The 19646-nt window shown below is 41.2% G+C and overlaps 1 protein-coding gene across 2 annotated transcripts in view; it reads right to left on the reverse strand.

Moving 5' to 3' along the window:
- ANO2 (anoctamin 2) overlaps positions 1-19646 on the reverse strand; it is a 395453-nt gene that overhangs the window by 177081 nt on the left and 198726 nt on the right. For both annotated transcript variants that reach the window (XM_054444248.1, XM_054444249.2), the window contains 2 exons: positions 10872-11006; positions 3913-4073 (listed from right to left, as the gene is read on the reverse strand). In XM_054444248.1, the coding sequence (XP_054300223.1) occupies positions 3913-4073; positions 10872-11006 (296 nt within the window). The remainder of the gene's footprint in view (positions 1-3912; positions 4074-10871; positions 11007-19646) is intronic.

The following is a 19646-nucleotide window of genomic DNA, read 5'->3' on the forward strand; positions in this document are numbered from 1 at the left end:
AGACCACGCAGCACCTGAAAGGAGGGAAGGCCTTCGTTTCCCACAGCATCTCTAGCTCCAGTTCCCAAGAGGCCTGGTTATATTTCATTTCCTACACCCAAGAGCTTGTCTCTTGCTTTCTTAAAATAAACCTCTTGTTATTTGAGTAAGTTTGAGTGAATTTCTAATCCTGCAAAAGCACCAGTCCCAACTAAGGTATCTGCAATGTACAAAACACCATTCTAGGCATTGTCGGGGAGTCTGGGTGAACTTCATGTGGATTTTTCTTCTCAAGTTGTTTACAATCTGTGAGAAGAGATTGTAAACAACTACAATACAAGACATAAAGTGATCAGGACCTTAAGAATGACACAGATGAAAAAGCGTGGGCCTGCGAAGAGAAGTGCTACCTGCCAGAGGAGGCATCCGAGCTGATTTTTGAAGGACAATGGCATTTGGGCACTGAAGGAGTGGGCAGAGGAAGGGTGCCAACATTACCTGCCTACATATTCAATGACTCCTTACAGTCTAAGTTCTTCTCTCTGGATTCCAGGACTATGTATGTCGAGCCTGAACTATCTATCTGAATCTCTCATCCTGCCATTTGACAACATACATCCCATGCCCGCATTACAGCTGGGTCATCCCCTCACCATCATCTCCATACTCGACTTGCGCACGTTGTCCCTCTCTCCTGTGCTATCCTCCAGCTTCTACCCTCATCCTATCCTGACCCAGCTCAAGTCCCCCTCTTCCGTAAGATCAGTCCCCACGGCACCCTGTCCTCCTCACTCCTACTGCCCTATGTTCATGGCACCTTGGAAAGGCAGGGACATGACATTCCCTGAGGCCATCCCTACAGATCCACCCCACCCCTAGCAGGAGCCTGAGCACGCTTCACTACATGCCATGCCTGACTATTGGCCGGCACTTCATGTCTGTGATGTAATAACAGGACTATAAACTTTTCCTGGCTCTTAGCTGCCTATGTCTACCTCGGTCACAGCACAGAACTGAGAATATCAAACACCTGTGCACTGGTTGAATACACAGTTACTTAAAGCTGCATTTGTTTTACTTGCAGCTACATTATGGCGCACTGATTTGCATGTTTTCATCTGACATGACATTTTGCATGCACTGATTTGCATGTTTTTCTCCCTTGGATTTCAGGCCTTTCTCGAGTGTGTGTATTCTGACCTCCCAACACTGGCTCTGGCCTGGGGATACTAAGAATGGTAGTTAAGTCCCTCCTCTTCCTACTGCTCCTTCCTTGGTTCCCGAGGAGGGCTGTGCACACAGCAGTGCCCAGAGTGCTGACCGACTGGTGTCTCCATGAAGGGAGGAAGTCAGACTGCAGGAATGATGAGAGGGGCAAAAGAGTCATGGATAGATGAGTTGTGAGGGCAAGGGAGGACCACCATACTGATGGAGAGCAGCTCCCAGTTCTGGGTGCACAGCTATGCCAGGCACTATACTACATGCTCTGCATGCATACCTCATTCACCTGTCACAAGAACACTGTGGGGTAGGTATTATTTCACGCAATTTACAAATGAGGACAACAATGCCCAAAGATTAAGTAATCTGCCCAAGGTAACAGGGCATCTTGGTCAGGAGTATTGACTTTAGTGACACAGAGCTAGGTTCACATTTACCTGCTATGGGATCCCTAGCTGGTAAGGAGCAGAACTGAGACACACATTAGGTCTGCCTAGGTCAGTGTCCTTAACCTCTATTCAGAAAAGAGTTCTGAAACCCTGTCTCTTTCCTTCCCTTTTCAGTAGGACTTCAGTCTCTTTCCCAACGTTCCCTGGAGTTTGAAGTCAGAGCCACAGGGGAGCCAACAGACTTGGGTCCTGCTGACTGGTATCCCCCAAGACCTCCTGACTCCACACTGCCCCTTCCACTGCCACCAGCAGCCCAAGTCTCTATGTACAGCCATTTCTTCCCAGCCTTATTCCCGGCAGGCCTGGGCCAGGGCCCAGGCCCACCCAGCACAGCACCACTCATGATAATAATCATGGTAATGAGAGGCATTACTATTATTTTTAATTGTAATTTGTAAACAATCTTGCCTAAAGGCTCTTGGCTGCTGTAATTGAATACACAATCACATAAAGCACATCAAGCCTGTCAAAAATACAAAACCAAAGCCTATCCTATGCCAGGAAGCTCTGATGCAATCCCACCCCTGGGTACTTTCCCTGTACTGTGATGTGAGAGGAAGACAGTGGGTCCAGGGGTGGGGTAGGAAATGACTGAGGATCTTGGAAGGGGTGGGAGGTAGCTGTTAATTACAGCTATCAAGGAAGAGAAGAGGCAGTTGCTGAAACTTGAAACTAGAAGTACAATTGAAAACCAAGTTTCTCTACAACAGGGGATTATGTGTCCCAAGAAAGTTCTTGAAGAATTATAGACCTGGAGTCACTAGGCTTCAGCAACTCAACGGTGGTAATATCTGCAAGACAAATTATGGGCATTAGAGTTGTAATATAGCAAAAAATGAATACGTATTCTGGGTTCCAAATCAGTTCAGGTGGATCTTGGGGTAATTCCACGACGCTCCTGTCTGATAAGGAGACACAGAGCTGCCAGTGACTTCCCAGGCAACAAGCCCCAACTTCAGTGTGTTCTACCGACCCTGCCTGTGAACAGTCCCAGGACTCTGTGGTCACAATTCCATTTCCTCCTGCTCCCTGCTCCAACTCTCAATGGGCTGAACACTGCCCGTGTGCTCCCGGGATGCAGCTGCTCTCCCTGATAATAGAGAATAGAGTGTGCCCTGGAAATTTTTCTTGGTGGCCTAGCAATACAGGAATCTTTCCAGTGAAGTTCTGTCTCCACCCACGTGAAGGTCCCCACGGGGAATGGAGGAAGGTTGTGTTCTAGTTCTCCTAAGAACCACCGAGAACAGGCCTCTCCCTCTCCTCCTTCTCCTCATACTCTCAGGGACGTGTGACTCAGGGCCCATCCTGGCATATCCTCTGGGCCCCATGGAGTCAGTGATAAATCAAAACAGCCTCTGCAGCAGGACTGTGGTCCTGCCGGTCTGTGATCCAATGTGCAAACCAAGGGCCTGCATATTCGGTGATGAGTAAAGGAGCAGGTGGCTACTCAGATGGGCTGACACATGTTGACTTGGTCCCTTTTCTAATACTCATGGGTGTGTCTTCTCAGAAATGCTCAGTTACCATGGGGTGGTTATCTCACGTTATTCCAGTTTGTGAGAATAGGAGTGTGTGTGTGTGTGTGTGTGTGTGTGTGTGTGTATCTGTGTGTGTTTACAGTCAGATAGCTATGGCTCAGAACAAGTTTATTACCCCCATACTCTGGGAGGAAAGGAGGAGGAGAAAAATGAAGGAATTATTTTTTCCTCCACAAATCCCTTTGGTGGGAATACTGAAAGCATTACTCTGGCCTTACATATTAAATTAAACAGTGCAGGGACAGTACAGTCTACACTCATGATGTCCTAACAATCGCACTGAACTGGAGTCAGGAGACCAAATCTCAGCCCACCTTTACCATGAGCTAACTCTGTGACCTCGGCAGTCACTCCACCATTCTAAGTATTGTGCTGTGTGATATCTACCATCTCACCTAAGTCAGTGTACCTGGAGGAGTCTTACAGGTGTGCTAAGGGTTTTCAAAACAGGCATTGGTTCAAATTCTGAATAAATCACACATGAGGCTAGTACATGGTTAGCATGACCACATCTGAGAGAAAACAGATAAAGACATGAAGGATATTCCTGTTTCTATTCACACATATGAGTAAAGAAGAGAAAGGTGTTATCCTTAAAATACTTCTTGGGATGGGAAGAAAAAATGCGAAAGTAAGTAACCTGAAGGGGATGAGCTTTAGAGCTTGGTCACTGTACCCATGTAAAGGAACCACCCATATAAGCAAGCCTGGTGATGGCCACATACCCCACAGAGCCATGAAGATGGAGAAGAAGACGGTGGCAGGGTTGTCAAACAGGTGGCTGGCCCGCGCGGTCCCACAGGCTGAGCTGAGGTTCCAGTAATCACAGGACTTGTCGCACAGGGGACACATGGTGAAGGCATTCTGCTGGTCACACATCTCTCTGCTGCAATAGGTGGAGGTTGCTGGGTCAGATGGAGCTCAAGCATGGTCCACTCCAAGAAAAAACCATTCCAAATAGCTCCCCTTTCCAAATCTATGGTTGAGTTTTTTAACCCCATAAGTAAGGAATGTTAGAGAAGTTAGCATTGGATTCTTCACCTGGAGAGTGTTACTCATATTTTGTTCAAAAACAACAACGAAAAGACGGGGTATGGAGCTCCCTGTCACTACAAGTGTCCTGGAAAGTTAGTGAGATCTGTCAGAGACATTGGGCATTAAATGATGCCTCATAAAGTCCCTTCAGAACGTCTGGGGTCCATGAGGCTGGTGGAATGGGATGCATCAACAGTTGTGAATAAATCACAGCCTGAAGCTGGATTTCATCATCCATTCTTCAGTCTAGGCTGTTTTTGTAAAGCCTACTGGCTGTCTCACAAACAGGTGATACTGGTCCCAAGTAGAAACAAACACGAGTGTGTGGCTAGACCTGTGCATGCTCTCACCTCTAGAAGGAGAAGTTCTACGTGGGGAAGAATGGAGTAGATGTGGGTGGAAAGCCCTTTCCTAAGAGCATGAGCTGGAGAGCCACTTGTAGAATGGAGATTAATATCCTCAACCTAATAAGAATTATTATAACCATGAAATAAGATTAGGGAGAATGAAAGAGCAAGGCAAATTCTTCCAAGGTCTAGATTCTTTGATACTTGGAGCATGAACCAAATAATCTCTAATGGCCTGTATTCCAACCTATTTTTAGTGTATTTCCATTTAATGGACTGAGGAATATATTTGAAATTCCATTCATTCATTAGCTGACTAGCCGTATCCAACAGATTTAGGCTCCTATGAATGCTTGGAAATAAGAACCAAAGAATCAGCCCAGACTGGCTTTCCCAATAACCCTCTATACCATACACTGATAGGAAAAATGAATGAACTCATCCCTCTGTTGTGTAATATTCTCCCAGGGAGATGGGAGGTTGCTTAAGCTCATGGTTCAGGGGAAAGGATGGAGAACTTAAGATTTCACGAAAGCAAAGCACTGGCTGTTCTTACAGGGCAGCTGGAGACAATGACGGGGAGGCAGGGGATCCAGCACTCAGAACTACAGCTGTTTCCCACAGAAAGAAGCAGCAGAGGGCACTACAGAGCATGGCTCACAAGTGGGAGCCACTACTAGGGACAGCAAACTGATGCCCTGTGTGCTAAAGCCAGTGCTCAGAGGAAACCTCCAAAGCCAAAGGATGCCTGGGTCTATTTCCCCCTTCATTAAGAAGTTGAAGGGTGGCAGATTTACTGAGGGCTGCCACTTGCTGTCAAGCCCCAGTTTCTAGGCTTCTGTTTTTAATGAGCTACTAAGTCCATAGGAGGGAAAGGCCTTCTGTGTGAGAGAATGGAAATTCTCGGTCCCTAAGGATAAACCCCAGTTCCTCCGCTGACTCGCTGCTAAGCTCTCCGTTGGCAAAGGTCAATAAAAATGACTCATCCACATCGAAAATATTAAATAGTCATATCTTAATAATACATTCAGCTGTGCTAGTTTCACCTGGGCATGTTCTGCTTGGTGACCAGAGAGCCCAGTTTATGTCTTCTGGGTCAGACCTGTGTTTGCTATGTAGTTGAGAAGGAATTGCTACTTTCAGAGAGGAAAGTACCCCCTTAAAAGACAGATTTACGCAGAAAATCACTTGTCTGTGTAAATTCTAGTAAAAGACTTTCGCTTTTAAGTCATGTCCAAGAACATATGAGTTCCTCAATGCTGCTCTTCAAGTATATGTGTTAGGGACTTCATTTAACTCAGCGGTTTTTTCTTTTAAGCATGGACTGAGGAGAGATAGAAACCTAGTCAACTGAATCCTAGTTGGAACTAGTCAATGCTAAAAGGTCAGGAATGAAAAACGTATTAGCAGGCAAGCGGGTGCAAAGCACTTTGAAACCTAAGTGCTGTGTAAATTACCAGTATTTAAATTAGAGTGCAGGCAACTATCCATCATTTGTACAAGATGGCAGCCACCAAGGTATGGAGTCTCCTCAAATCATTTAAATGTGAAGTCAGAATGCTTTATATATGTATTGGGGGGTTTTTGATGTAATCAATTTTAACAGAATTCTAGAGGAATTCTGGCTAAGAATCACATCGAAATGACTTTGTATTTTCTGAGAGAGGCTGCCTCTAGACAAGCTGAAAGATGAGGGAAGCCTGCCTAGAATGGAAATCAGGTCTAGGGTATTCACTAAGCTGTATAATCCACAGGTTTCTAGTGAGAAGTAACTGTGGCTATATATCCAATGCTGTATTCCTTTGATTTATTATTTTCTCTAGAAAGCCTAAGAAGCTTGATAAACGGCTTGACAGTCCATTGAACCAAGACCCTAAAGTGAGCAACATTCTTCAGGGTAAATCATTGCTCATGGATTAGGTGATTCAGAGCCCTGTTAGCACAACAGGAGAAGGTACAAAGAGGCAATCATTCAGGAAATTCAGACTAAACAGCTGCTATTAAGGTCTCAGACCTAAAGTAACCAATCTTTTTTCAATATGGTTTAGATTAATCAGCTTTTTAAAAAATGTCCTAGTGTTCTCTGTTCATGTAAGTGCTTAACAAATGAAATCAATCCCTTGGTGAGTAGAGACAGGGAAGTTCTACAGAGGTATCATGCACGCATGGAAGTATTACTTACAAGCTTATGCTTATATCTCACATATCAAAGTTAAATTACTGGGAATAAAAGGTATCATTTAAAGTTCCACCTAATCAATGTGAGTTTTCTGGTTTTGATGTTGTGCTGTAGTTACATAAGACGAAACCACGGGAGGAAACTAGATGAAGTGTATGCTGGGCCCCTCTGTACTATCTTTGCAAGTTCCTGTGCTGTGAATCTAAAATTTTTCAAAATAAAAAGGTTTCAAAAAGTGAGAGAGAGTAAATTTCAGGCTTGATGACAAAATTAGCAACCTCTAAAATAATCCCAGGAATACTGTAAGTTTTTAATCACAGTTATGAGTGGCTGATAGACACAAACCCTTAGAGTATGCATTTATTTAGATTCAATATTGGTTTTTAGAGAATATCCCTTTGTTTATAAGGAGTGGCATTTTCTGAGTTCCCATCAGACCCACAGAAGTTGGACTTCTGATGAATTTACAATTATGTTTAAAAAACAGTTCCTCTGCTTTTAAAGAAATCCATTAAAATGTTTACTTTTTTCTAGCATTTACACCTTCCTGATTTGCCAGGCCCCATCCTGAGTCTGAAAAAACACATCCAAAACTTCAATTTTGTAGTAATTTTAAACGTTTTTGACTGTGACCTACAGTTAAAACAATCTGTTACATCAGATTTCAGTATGCAAATACATACTCTCACTCTCACAAACACACTTATAAAACTGAAACAAAATCTAATGAAGCAACACTTACCCATCCTTCTTATAATGAATACTAATATTTATTGCATTCTAGCCTATCTTACCCCATCTTATTTTAGTCCACTTAAAAGCCCATTAAATTGATTCCACAACTCACCAGTGGTTGTTGTCATATCCACAGTTGTAGAACACCGTCCACTCTGACAGGCAATGTGACACATCCGCAGTAAAGACTGCACTTTACACTTGAATATCCCTGCACGTGCAAGAGTGTGTGTGAATGTGGCTGTGGGCATCTATGTGCAGACATCTATCTGCACGTGCATGAGTGTGTGTGAATGTGAGCTGTGTGCATCTGTGTGTAGACATCTGCGTGTGCATGAGTGTGTGTGAATGTGGGTGTGTGCGTCTGTGTGTAGACATCTGTGTGCACGTGGATGAGTGTGTGTGAATGTGGCTATGTGCATCTGTGTGCAGACATCTATCTGCACGTGCATGAGTGTGTGTGAATGTGAGCTGTGTGCGTCTGTGTGTAGACATCTGTGCGTGCATGAGTGTGTGTGAATGTGAACTGTGTGCGTCTGTGTGTAGACATCTATCTGCACGTGCATGAGTGTGTGTGAATGTGAGCTGTGTGTGTCTGTGTGTAGACATCTATCTGCACGTGCATGAGTGTGTGTGAATGTGGGTGTGTGCATCTGTGTGTAGACATCTGTGTGCGTGTGCATGAGTGTGTGTCAATGTGGGGTGTGTGCATCTGTGCGTAGACGTCTATCGTTGCAGCATGTGCAGACCACGTCCTTTCCAGCTGTAGTGGTTGCTGCCACGTGTATTACCATGTGGGGACCCAGGGCACAAGTTCTAAACCCTGATATAAACCAGCCCACTGGTGCCCCACCCACTGCACTGGCACTGGTTCCCTTTGCACGGTATGGGGTTTTCCACCCTTGGTCAACCTGAGGCCAGATGTCTAGGGATCACAACTGGCAAGGGAAACCCAAAAGCCATGTTTTCTTAGAACACACCCAGGCAAGCCCACGTGAAGCTACTGAGTTGTGGAGGAGGATATGAGCCCTCTGGAAAACTTTTCTGCTTATTAGAAAAAGCAAAGACTTTGGAAAAGGAGGCAACAGAGTTCAACTCCCAGCCCTGACAACTATTAGTTGTTGATATTGGACAATTTATGTGACCTCATGTAGCATCAGTTTCTCAATCTCTGTTCAATGGAAATAATAATGCCTATTTATGGCGTGTATAACATTGATCTCTTACAGGATCAAAGAAACTAGTTTATAACAATCACCTAGCATTATGCCCCCAACAAGGTAGATAGTTCATAAGTATTAGCTCTTCCCTCATGCTAGATGTGCTGGGGAAAACAGAGCCCTGTGATAAAGGTCCCAGAACTCCCAATCAAGAACACTTGCCCTTGGCCTCCCTCCCTCTCCCCCTTCCTTTCTCCCTTTGCCCTGCAAAAACAAACAAAAAAAACACTTGACAACTGATACTAGGGTTTTATACCAAAAAATCCAAACTCTTGTCTCTTACACCAAGTGATTTAGCTTTATTCTAGATATTGACAATATAATCTTCAGTTGATTTGATTTGCAAGACCATTTGCATAGATTGACATTGATTTAGTTTTATTCTAGATATTGACAACATCATCTCCAGGTGATCTGACTTGCAAGACCATTTCTATAGGGTATGCACCAGTAGGCAGGAAGTAGGTGAGCCAGGAAGCAGGTTTCTGCCCACTGATGCATGCATACCCTTCCTAAAATGCACAGTTTTTGGTTTTTTCTTCAGAATGGCCATTACTTTCCCCATTATCACCCCCAACTCTAATGATCCGCCCAGTGTCCTCATCCACCTGCCTATGGAGGGAACATCAAGTTGGTACAAAGCTATCCTGCCCCCTAGCCACAATGAATTGGTCCAGGGCCTCCACCTAAGTCAAACGGAGTCATAGTACTTTTTCACTTGAGACCAATCAAGTATAAAGCTCTAAGGTGTAACACCCATGAGTTACTAGCAGCAATGTTTATTCCAAATGGAGAAAATATGTAGTGAAACCAACAAATGCTAGAAAGAGTCAGAGGCAGGAGATAAATGGAGTCCCTATTCCAGTGCTCCTTGAATGCTTATCATAAATTTTCTTTTTCGCTTAATCTAGTTCAAGCTGCATTTTGACCACTTGCATCCAGAAGAATATTAAAACATACTAACCAAGCTTCAGTTTGCAACGACAATTCTGAAGATGGCAAGAGTGTTTAAATTCTAAATATCAGCTAAGTGTTTCTTTTGTCCCTTGTACTCTATTTCCACATATTTTGGTTTATTCAACAATTATTTATTAATCTTCTGCTATGCGCCAGACACAGTCTCCTTTAATCCTCACAACACCATGACTTAGGCGTCGTGATTACCATTTTACAGCCAAGAATACTAAGCTTCAGGGAGTAAACTGTCCAGTCACACAGCTAATATATAACATTGTCAGTCTAAGTGCTTCTTTCCTTTTCCTTTTTTTTTTTTTTTCGGAGGGGTCTTGCTCTTTTGCCCAGGCTAGACTGCAGTGGCACAATCAATCACAGCTCACTGCAAGCTCAAGCTCCTGGGCTCAAGCAGTTCTCCTGCCTCAGCCTCCCAATTAGCTGGGACTACAGGTGCATGCCACAAAACCAAGCCCAGCTAAATTTTTTTTTTTTTTTTTAGAGATAGGGTCTCACTGTGTTGCCCAGGCTGGTCTCAAATTCCTGGGCTCCAACAATACTCCCTCCTTGGCCTCCCAAAGAACTGGGATTACAGGTGTGAGCCACCATACTCATCCCATATTTCCTTTGTGGGTTCTCTCTTCCTCATAAAAACTAGCTTTGATTCTATCTCTTGGCGCTCCAAGAGTCCCGCCTTGGGGCTATTCCTCCCTGCAGTTTCTGACTTCCTGAAACAGAGGCTATGCCTTCCTCAGCATTAGAGCTGCTTGCTTTCTCAGCTTGCTTTATTCTAGCATCATCTGACCACACAGATGTGATTTCTACCCAGTGTCACTCCCCACACCTTGCCTTGGGTCTTTGGGAAACCAGAGGAAAAAGAAGTGATGAAGTGGAGAGAGAGAGGAAAAAAGTATTTATCTGGCATGATTTTTCTTACCAGGAATTATCCGCCTGCCCACATCAGACACATCCCCCTGCCCTGGAGAAGAGCTTGACTAGAAGAGGAAGTAGGACTCGCCTAGCATGGCTCTGAAGCCATTCCCAGAATCTGTAGCTCCTAGATCTGTCTCTGGAGGAAAGTTACATGTGTCATAGCGAAGGAGAATGATAGAGGGTGAGGGCTTTGGAAAGAGGCATGTGAAATGTACTTGTACTGGAATGAAACTCCAAATTATTAACATATGGCAACTGAGCCCTTTTCTTTAAAACTGATTTACCTGGGAATATCTTCTTCAATCGTTGCACATCCATAAAGAAACACAATCACTCCAATTACAGAAGATGGAATGAGGAATGATGTATATAATCCCAGCCAGGCAAAATACAGTCCAATTTTTTCTCCAAAATACTTTCTGGAAAAGAAAGAAAGAAAAGAAAATGAAACACATATTAAGAACATCATATACTTTCCTTATTTCTGTTTGTTCTATGCCCAAGGATGGGTCAACACAGATATTCACTCCTCTTGCGACGGAAACAAAGGGATGGAGGTTGCACGGGGAAGGGGAAGCCTCAATACAAGGAATCAACAACTGAGCTTTTCTGGAATGACGTGCATTCCATTGGAATCACATTCACGCACCTGTCTTGGCTGTTCATGTGAAATAGATAGCCATGAGAAAGAATCCAGCCCCAACAGCAAACTAAAAATATGCCATACATTTTGGCACCTTTACCAAACATGAATAACACATCATCATTTCATAAGTGCCATAGCACTCAACCATAAGAAAACACACCTTTTTGGAACTAGCTTATTTAAACAAAACACACAGATCATATATTTGGGCATGTATACTTGGGTATGCAAACCAACATACACACACTTATTGAAAAACGACTAGAAGAAATTCAATAAGATATTAGTAATGGTTTCTTTGGATGATGGGCTTATGGGTGGTTTTTATTTCTTTATGTTTAAGCCACTTTACTGAGGTATGTTGGCATACAAAGAGCTGTACATGTTGAACATATACAACTTGATGAGTTTGCAGATAAGTATACATCCATGAGAACATCACCAATCACTCCATAAAGTTATCCAGTACCTCCAAGTTTCCTTTTGCTCTCACCCTTGTTTTGTTTAATTAAAAAATTCTTTTCTCTTGTGTTAAGAGCAATTAATGTGAGATCTACCCTGTTAGCAGATTTTTAAGTATACAATACAGTATTGTTAACTATAGGCTCTATATTATACAGTAAATCTCTGAGCATATATGTATTGCATAACTGAAATTTTGTACCTTTTGACCAATATCTCCTCGTTTTCCCCTCTCTGCAGCCCCTGTTAACCACTATTCTATTCTTTGGATCTATGAGTTTGACAGTTTTAGATTCCTTGTAGAGGTGGGATCATGCAGTATTTGTCCTTCTGTGCCTGGCTTATTTCACTTAGCAAAACGTCCTCCAGGTCCATCCATGTTGCAGCAAATGGCAGAATTTCCTTATTTTTAAGGCTGAATAATATCCATTGTGTGTCCACATTTTCTTTATCCATGCATCTGTCAATGGACACTTGGGTGGCTTATACTTTCTGGCAATTGTGAATAATGCTGCTATGAACATAGGAGTGCAGATATCTCCTCAGGATGTTGACTTTAATTCCTTAAGATATACATCCAAAAGGGAGACTGTTGAATTAAATGGTAATTATATTTTAATTTTTTGAGGAACCTCCATACTGTATTTCACAGTGGCTGCATTGCCACCAACAGTGAACAAGGGTTACCTTTTCTCCACATCTGCACCAACACCTTTTATCTTTTGTTGTTGGACAATAGCATTCTAGTAAGTGTGAAGTGGTATCTCCTTGTGGTTTTGATTTGCATTTCCCTGATGAATTGTGACATTAAACACTTTCTCCTATACCTGTTGGTCATTTGTATGTCTTCTTTGGTGAAATGTCTATTTAGGTCCTTTACTTAATTTTTTTATCAGGCTATTTGGTTTTTTGTGTGTTTCTTTGTTTTGCCATTGAATTGTAGAAGTTCCTTATATATGTTGGATATTAATCCCTTACCAAATATATGGTTTGCAAATATTTTCTCCCATTCTGCATATTGACTTTCACTCTGTTGATTGTTTCCTTTGCTGTGTAGAAGCATTTTAGTTTGATATATTCCCATTTGTCTATTTTTGCTTTTGTTGCTTGTGCTTTCTGTGCCATATCTAAGAAATAATTGCCAAGTCCAATGTGTAGAAGCCTTTTTTCCCTGTTTTCTTTTAAGAGTTCTATTGTTTCAGGTTTTACATTTAAGTCTTTAATTCATTTTAAGTTGGGTTTTTGTATGGCATAAAATAAGGATCCAACTTCATTCTTATGCATGTGGATATCCAGTTTTCCTGATATCATTTATTGAAGAGTAAGTAGTATGAACAGTTTAACAATATTGATTCTTCAGATCCATGAATACAAGGTATACTTTGTAAACCAAAACTTATTCTGAGACAGGTCTCAATCAGTTTAGAAGTTTATTTTGCTAAGGTTAAGGACATGCCTGGAAGAAGAAAACATGGAGTCACAGAAATAGTCTGTGGTCTGTGCCTTTCTCCAAAGATGAATTTAAGGGTTTCAATATTTATCAGTGCCTTTCTCCAAAGATGAATTTAAGGGCTTCAATATTTAAAGGGGAAATATTGGGCTAGTGGGCTGGAGAGGAAAGAGGGAGGGTATGGTATGGTCATCCAGATGTTGCAGGAGAAAATGAGCAGGTAGCAGAATAGTCAAATAAGTATTCATCTTGTGCTCAGCAAATCAGCACTTATGGTTGAGTGCTATGGCACTTATGAACATAGAGCAGCTGCCTGTGGAGATATTTAGCCTTTTATCTGTAGCTGTCTGCTTAGGAACAAAAGGGAGGGCAGCTTCTTGCATCACTCAGTTTTCAGTTTAATTTTTTCATTTTGGCAGAGTGAATTGGGGTCCCAAGTTTTTCTTTTCCTTTCACACCTTCCTTTTATTTATGTCCTCTTTAATTTCTTTTATCAACATTTTATAGTTTTCAACATGCAAATCTTTCACCCTCTTGGTTAAACCTATTCCTAGGTATTTTATTCTTTTTGATGCTACTGTGAATGGTATTTTCTTAATTTTCTTTTTAGATAGGTTGTTAGTGCACAGAAATGCAAATGATTTTTGCATGTTGATTTAGTATCCTGCAACTATACTGAATTTATTATTTCTAAAAGTTTTTTTGGTAGAGTCTTTAGGGTTTTCTGCATATGAGATCATGTCATCTGGAAACTAACACAATTTTACTTCTTCCTTTCCAATTTGATGGCTTTTATTTCTTTTTCTTGCCTAATTGCTCTTGCTAGAAATACTGTGTTGAATGTGAGAGGTAAGAATAGGCATTTTTGCCTTATTCCAGATCTTAGAAAAAAAACTTTTTTTACTATTGAATATGATGTTAGCCGTGAGATTTTCGCAAATGACTTCTATTGTGTTGATGTTAGTTCCTTCTATTCCTAATTCATTGACAGTCATGTTCCTTCCATTCCTAACTTGTTGAGATGTAAGTTCTTTCTATTTTTAATTTGTTGAGAATTTTAAATCATGAAACAGTGTTGATTTTTGTCAATTCTTTTCTCCATCTATTGAGATGTTCATGTGATTTTTATCTTCATTTATTGATTTGCGTATGTTGAACCATCCTTGTATCCCAAGAAAAAAACCCTTCTTGGTCATGGTGTCTGATCCTTTTAAAGTGCTGCTGAGTTTGATTTACTGGTATTTTGTTGGATATTTTTGCATCTACATTCATCAGGGATGTTGACCTATAGTTCTTTTCTTGCAGTGTCTTTGTCTGGATTTGGCATCAGGGTGGTGCTGGTCTCAGGAAGAATTTGTAAGTCTCTCTTCTTTTCCTGTTTTTTTGGAAGACTTTAAGAAGTATTGGTATTAATTTTTCTTTGAATGTTTGGAAGGATTCATCCATGAAACTATCTGTTCCTGGGCTTTTCTTTGCTGGGAGTTTTGTTTTGTTTCATTTTGTTTGTTTGTTTTCAATTATTGCTAGAATCTACTTATTTGTCATTGGTCTGTATAAGCCTCCTATTTATCCTTGATTCAATCTTGTTATGTTTCTAAGCATTTATCCATTTATTCTAGATTGTCCAATTTGTTGGTGTATAATTGTTCATAATAATTCCTTTTTATTTCTGTAACATCAGGTGCAAAGTCTCATCCTTCATTTCTGATTTTATTTATTTGCAACTTCTTTCCTTTTCATTAGTCTAAGGATTTGTCAACAAACTCTTAGCTTCATCAATTTTTTGTTTTTCTGTTTTCATATCCTGTCTTATATTTATTTATCCCCTAATCTATATTATTTCTTCCCTCCTGCTAATTTTGGGCTTAGTTTTTTCTTCTTTTGTAGTTACTTGAGACATAAAATTAATTATTTGAGATCTTTCTTCTTCTTAAATGTAGTCATTTACCCCTATAAACTTCCTTTTAGTATTGCTTTTGCTGCCTCTCATAAGTTTTAATATGTTGTGCTTTCATTTTCATTTGTCTTGAGATATTTTCTAATTTCCTTTTTTGATTTATTCTTTGACCTAGATATAGTACTCTTGGTTGGCAGGTTTTTTAAATTTCAGTACTTTGAATGTATCATCCCACTCTCTCCTCACCTGCAAGGTTTCTGCTGAGAAGTCCACTAGTAGCCTTATAATGGTTCCCTTGTTTGTGATAAGTCACTTTTTTCTTGTTGCTTTCAAAATTCTCTACTTGACTTTTGAGAATTCAATTTTTTTCTTTTTTCTATTTATTTATTTTATTTATTTATTTATTTATATTTTTATTAGACTTTAAGTTCTAGGGTACATGTGCACAATGTGCAGGTTTGTTACATATGTATACATGTGCCATGTTGGTATGCTGCACCCATTAACTCGTCATTTACATTAGGTATATCTCCTAATGCTATCCCTCCCCCCCTCCCCACCCCACAATAGGCCCCGGTGTGTGATGTTCCCCTTCCTGTGTTCATGTGTTCTCATTGTTCAATTCCCACCTGTGAGTGAGAACATGCAGTGTTTGGTTTTTTGTCCTTGCAATAGTTTGCTGAGAATGATGGTTTCCAGCTTCATCCATGTCCCTACAAAGGACATGAACTCATCATTTTTATGGCTGCATAGTATTCCATGGTGTATATGTGCCACATTTTCTTAATCCAGTCCATCAAATTCAATTTTAAGGTGACTCAGTGTTAACCTCTTTAGGTTCAATGTACTTGGGTACATTGAGACTTCATGAATTTGGATGTTCATTTCTCTTCCTAGATTTGGAAAGTTTTTAGCAATTATTCCCTTAATAAGCTTTCTTCCTCTTTTTCTTTCTTTCTTCTCCTTCTGAGTCTCCCAGAATGCATATATTGGTTTACTCTATGGTGTCCCATAAGACCTTAGGCTTTCTTCACTTTTTAACTTTTCTGTTTTTTCTGTTCCTCTGACTGGATAATTTCAAATGACTTGTCTTTAAGTACAATGATTCTTTCTTCTGCTTGACCAAGTATGCTACTGAAATTCTGTATTAAGTTTTTTAGTTCAGTCATTGTATTCTTCAGTTCTAGGATTTCACTTGGCTCTTTTTTATTATTTCTATATGTTTGTTGAACTTCTGATTTTGTTGACATGTTATACTCCTAATTGTGTTTAGTTGTCTGTTCTCTTGCAGCTCATTTAAGACAATTATTTTGAGTTCTTTGTCAAGCAGATTATGGATATCAATTTATTTAGGGTAAGTTACTGGAGTCTTTTTCAGCTCCTAATAAGGTAGTATCGAGAATTCCTGATTCTTTGTGATCCTTGTAGCCTTAGACTGGTGTCTGTGCATTTGAGAAGTAGTCACCTCTTCCAGTTCTTACTGTTTTCAGCAGGCAAAGACCTTCATCAGTCATGCTGGTCAGAGATTATGGGTGGATCAGCTGCCAGAGTCAGCAGGCCGTGTCTGTGGGCAGACTTAAGCTGAGTGGGCTCCAAGGGTGGATCTGCTGCCATGGTCCGTGGGTGGGCCTGTTGCCAGAGTCTGTGGGTGGGCTGGCCTGCTGCTGGGTATGTGGGCAGGTGGGCCTGCTTCCGGGTATGTGGGCAGGTGGGCCTGCTTCCGGGTATGTGGGCAGGTGGGCCTGCTTCCGGGTATGTGGGCAGGTGGGCCTGCTTCCGGGTATGTGGGCAGGTGGGCCTGCTTCCGGGTATGTGGGCAGGTGGGCCTGCTTCCGGGTATGTGGGCAGGTGGGCCTGCTTCCGGGTATGTGGGCAGGTGGCCCTGCTTCCAAGGTCCACTAGAGGACTGGGCTGCTGTGCCACAGACAGTCAGAGATTCTGTTGGGATCTGCATGAGAGTAGGGCTGCGTTTGGTTTCCATGAGCAGTCAAGGTTGCTGATAGGTCCACGGGCAGATGAGCAGGGCTGCCCCTGGGTCTGTGGGAAAGTGGGTGGATCTGTCACCAAGTCCCCTGCTCTGTGGAAGTGGTCTTGCCATTGGGGATGTGGGAAGCTTCCTGTAGGAAGGTTCCTGTAGGGAAGGTTCCTGTAGGGTCTGTATATGGGCAGAGTTCCTTATGAGCAGTGAACAGGCAGAGCTGTCACTAGGTGTTCAAGTGAGCAAGGCTGCTTCCAGGCCCATGGTTGGTGGTTCTGCTGCCAGAAAGCATGAGCCTGCATTCTCAATGGAGTTTTTCTAGGTCTTGAGCTCCACCAGGGTTCTGCAACCTCTTACCTGAAAACCAGAGCTCTCATAAAGGTATATTTTGTATACAGATGGTTGTTAAACAGGTGTTTCAGTAGAAGGGTGAGGCCTGGGGACTTTCTGTTTTGCCATCTTGCTGATGTCACTGTATTTCTTTATTTCTTTCTGCACTTAAAATTTTTCTACTTTGTTAATAAATTACTTTTAGAATGAAAAGTGATTTCTTGTAAAAAGAAAATTTACCAACTCATATATTTTTATTACAAGTTTATAAAGTTTGTAAATTACCAGTTAAGCCTCTAAAATGCAATTTCCCCTTAGATAAATATTGACTATGGATGCGTGATGAAAAAAATACAATCTACCAAGGAGCAATATATTTAATTTCCCAAAAGCCTGCGACATAAAACACAAGAGAGAAATGAGAGCTCTGTCCACACATTGATGGAAGAACTAAAGGGTAAGAAGAACAGTGAATAGGATCTATTTACCCACCACCAGAGGTTCTGCTTCCACTTATGATGTAGACAATTGCAAGAGAATATAGTTCCCAGCCTAACAACAAGAGAAATCTGGATAATCTGTGAAATTATAACTTTTCTTGAGCTCATCAGAGAGCTGAAGTTGTAAGGTAACCAGGAGAACTGAATTTTTTTTTAATGCCAAGTCCATCCAAGGAAAACTGGGATATGTGAATAGTTTTACATTTGACAGAGAATGGAAGGACACAATAGTCCCCATAAAAGTAAGAAGAAATAGCTAAAATTTTAAAAATTCAGAAAGATGAGTATAAGTTAGCATGACAGAGTGTAATAACTGGGAGCTTCAAACACAAGAGCAGTTTGCCGTCATGCACAAGGTCATTTCCATTAACCTCATAAGGAAGATAATGGGTAAGGTAAGAGACCAAAGAGAGTCAGTCCCCTTAAGTTGCACACAGGTATGAAAAACCATGCACTTCCCGGGATCATCTCTTATTCAAATCGAAAGCCTTAAACAGAAGAAGGGACCTGACCCAAGGACCTAGGCAAAGACCCACTGCTTCTGAAGCCCAAGGTGGGTTGCACATACAGTCGATGGTCCTTGGTGGAAAGGTTGGAAACTCTCCTAGGCCCGAGACTCTGCAAAATTACAAATTAGAAGTCTGTTACTGCTGAGGAAGGGCAGGAAACTGTCTCCCACCCAAGAATCTGTACCAGTAAAGGACAGAGTTTAATTGTCAGGGGCAGAGGGAGGACATGAATTCTAAGAAACCGTCATTTCTGAGGCTTGAGTGCACAGAGCCTGCCTAAGACTGAGACAGCCATGAGAATAAAACTGCCCTATTTCCCTCCACAGCCCCACTTATAGTAAATAAGTGATAAGCTCCATTTATCACTGAGCAACAAATATCAACAGCCTGATTCTAGGGGAGCGGGAGGGGCATGGAGAAATACCCCGTTGTGGCCCAGGCATGCAGGGACTGCTGAAATCTGAGAATGGAAAAGAAACAATGAGGACAAATTCAGCACTCTAGGACTCACACAAAGCATAAAGTAATAGTGTACTATCACTGAAGGCATCTGAAGTTTGTAGTGCGGTGCACTGAAGGTGACCCTTGCAACAACAAAACCTCACTCAACTAGATTGACTCAACTCTCCTCACTACTGACCTGATGGAATGGAAGAGGCGTGTAGGCATAATAGTACTCACCTCAGTTTCCACCGTCATTTTATACACAATGTATGGCATTCAATAAACAAATAAAATAAAATAAAATAAAATCCCATTGTCAGGAAATAAGGCAATCAATGAAGTTAAGCTTGATTCAGATGTCAGAATGATGCAATAGGGATTTTTAAATAACTCTAATTAATAGATTAAAGCAGAATCTACTACAAAAGATGTATCAAAAGAAAATACAAAAGGAAAAAAGAGTGAGGAAAAACAAATCTAGCATTCGAGAGCTGCAGGACAATATCAAAGGATCTATCTCACATGTAATTAGAGTTCCAAAAGGATAAAAGAAAGAAGAGAGAAGAATATTTAAATATGTTATGGCTAAGAATTTTCCAAAAGTTACAAAAAAAACAACAAAACACAAATAAACAATGTTCAGAGAACCTATGAAGAATAAATACAAAAACAAAAATGAAACCCCACATACTTAGATACATCATGGTCAAGTTTCTGAAAACCAAAGATTGAAAGAGAAAAATTTTAATTAAACTTGTGGGGGAAGGAAATCAGATACAACAGAAGATCAAAGTCATCATACAGGATTTATAACCAATTTCTTGGCAGAAACTATGCAAGCCA

Source organism: Pongo pygmaeus, chromosome 10 (genome assembly GCF_028885625.2).
Source record: "Pongo pygmaeus isolate AG05252 chromosome 10, NHGRI_mPonPyg2-v2.0_pri, whole genome shotgun sequence".
Lineage (NCBI taxonomy): Eukaryota > Metazoa > Chordata > Mammalia > Primates > Hominidae > Pongo > Pongo pygmaeus.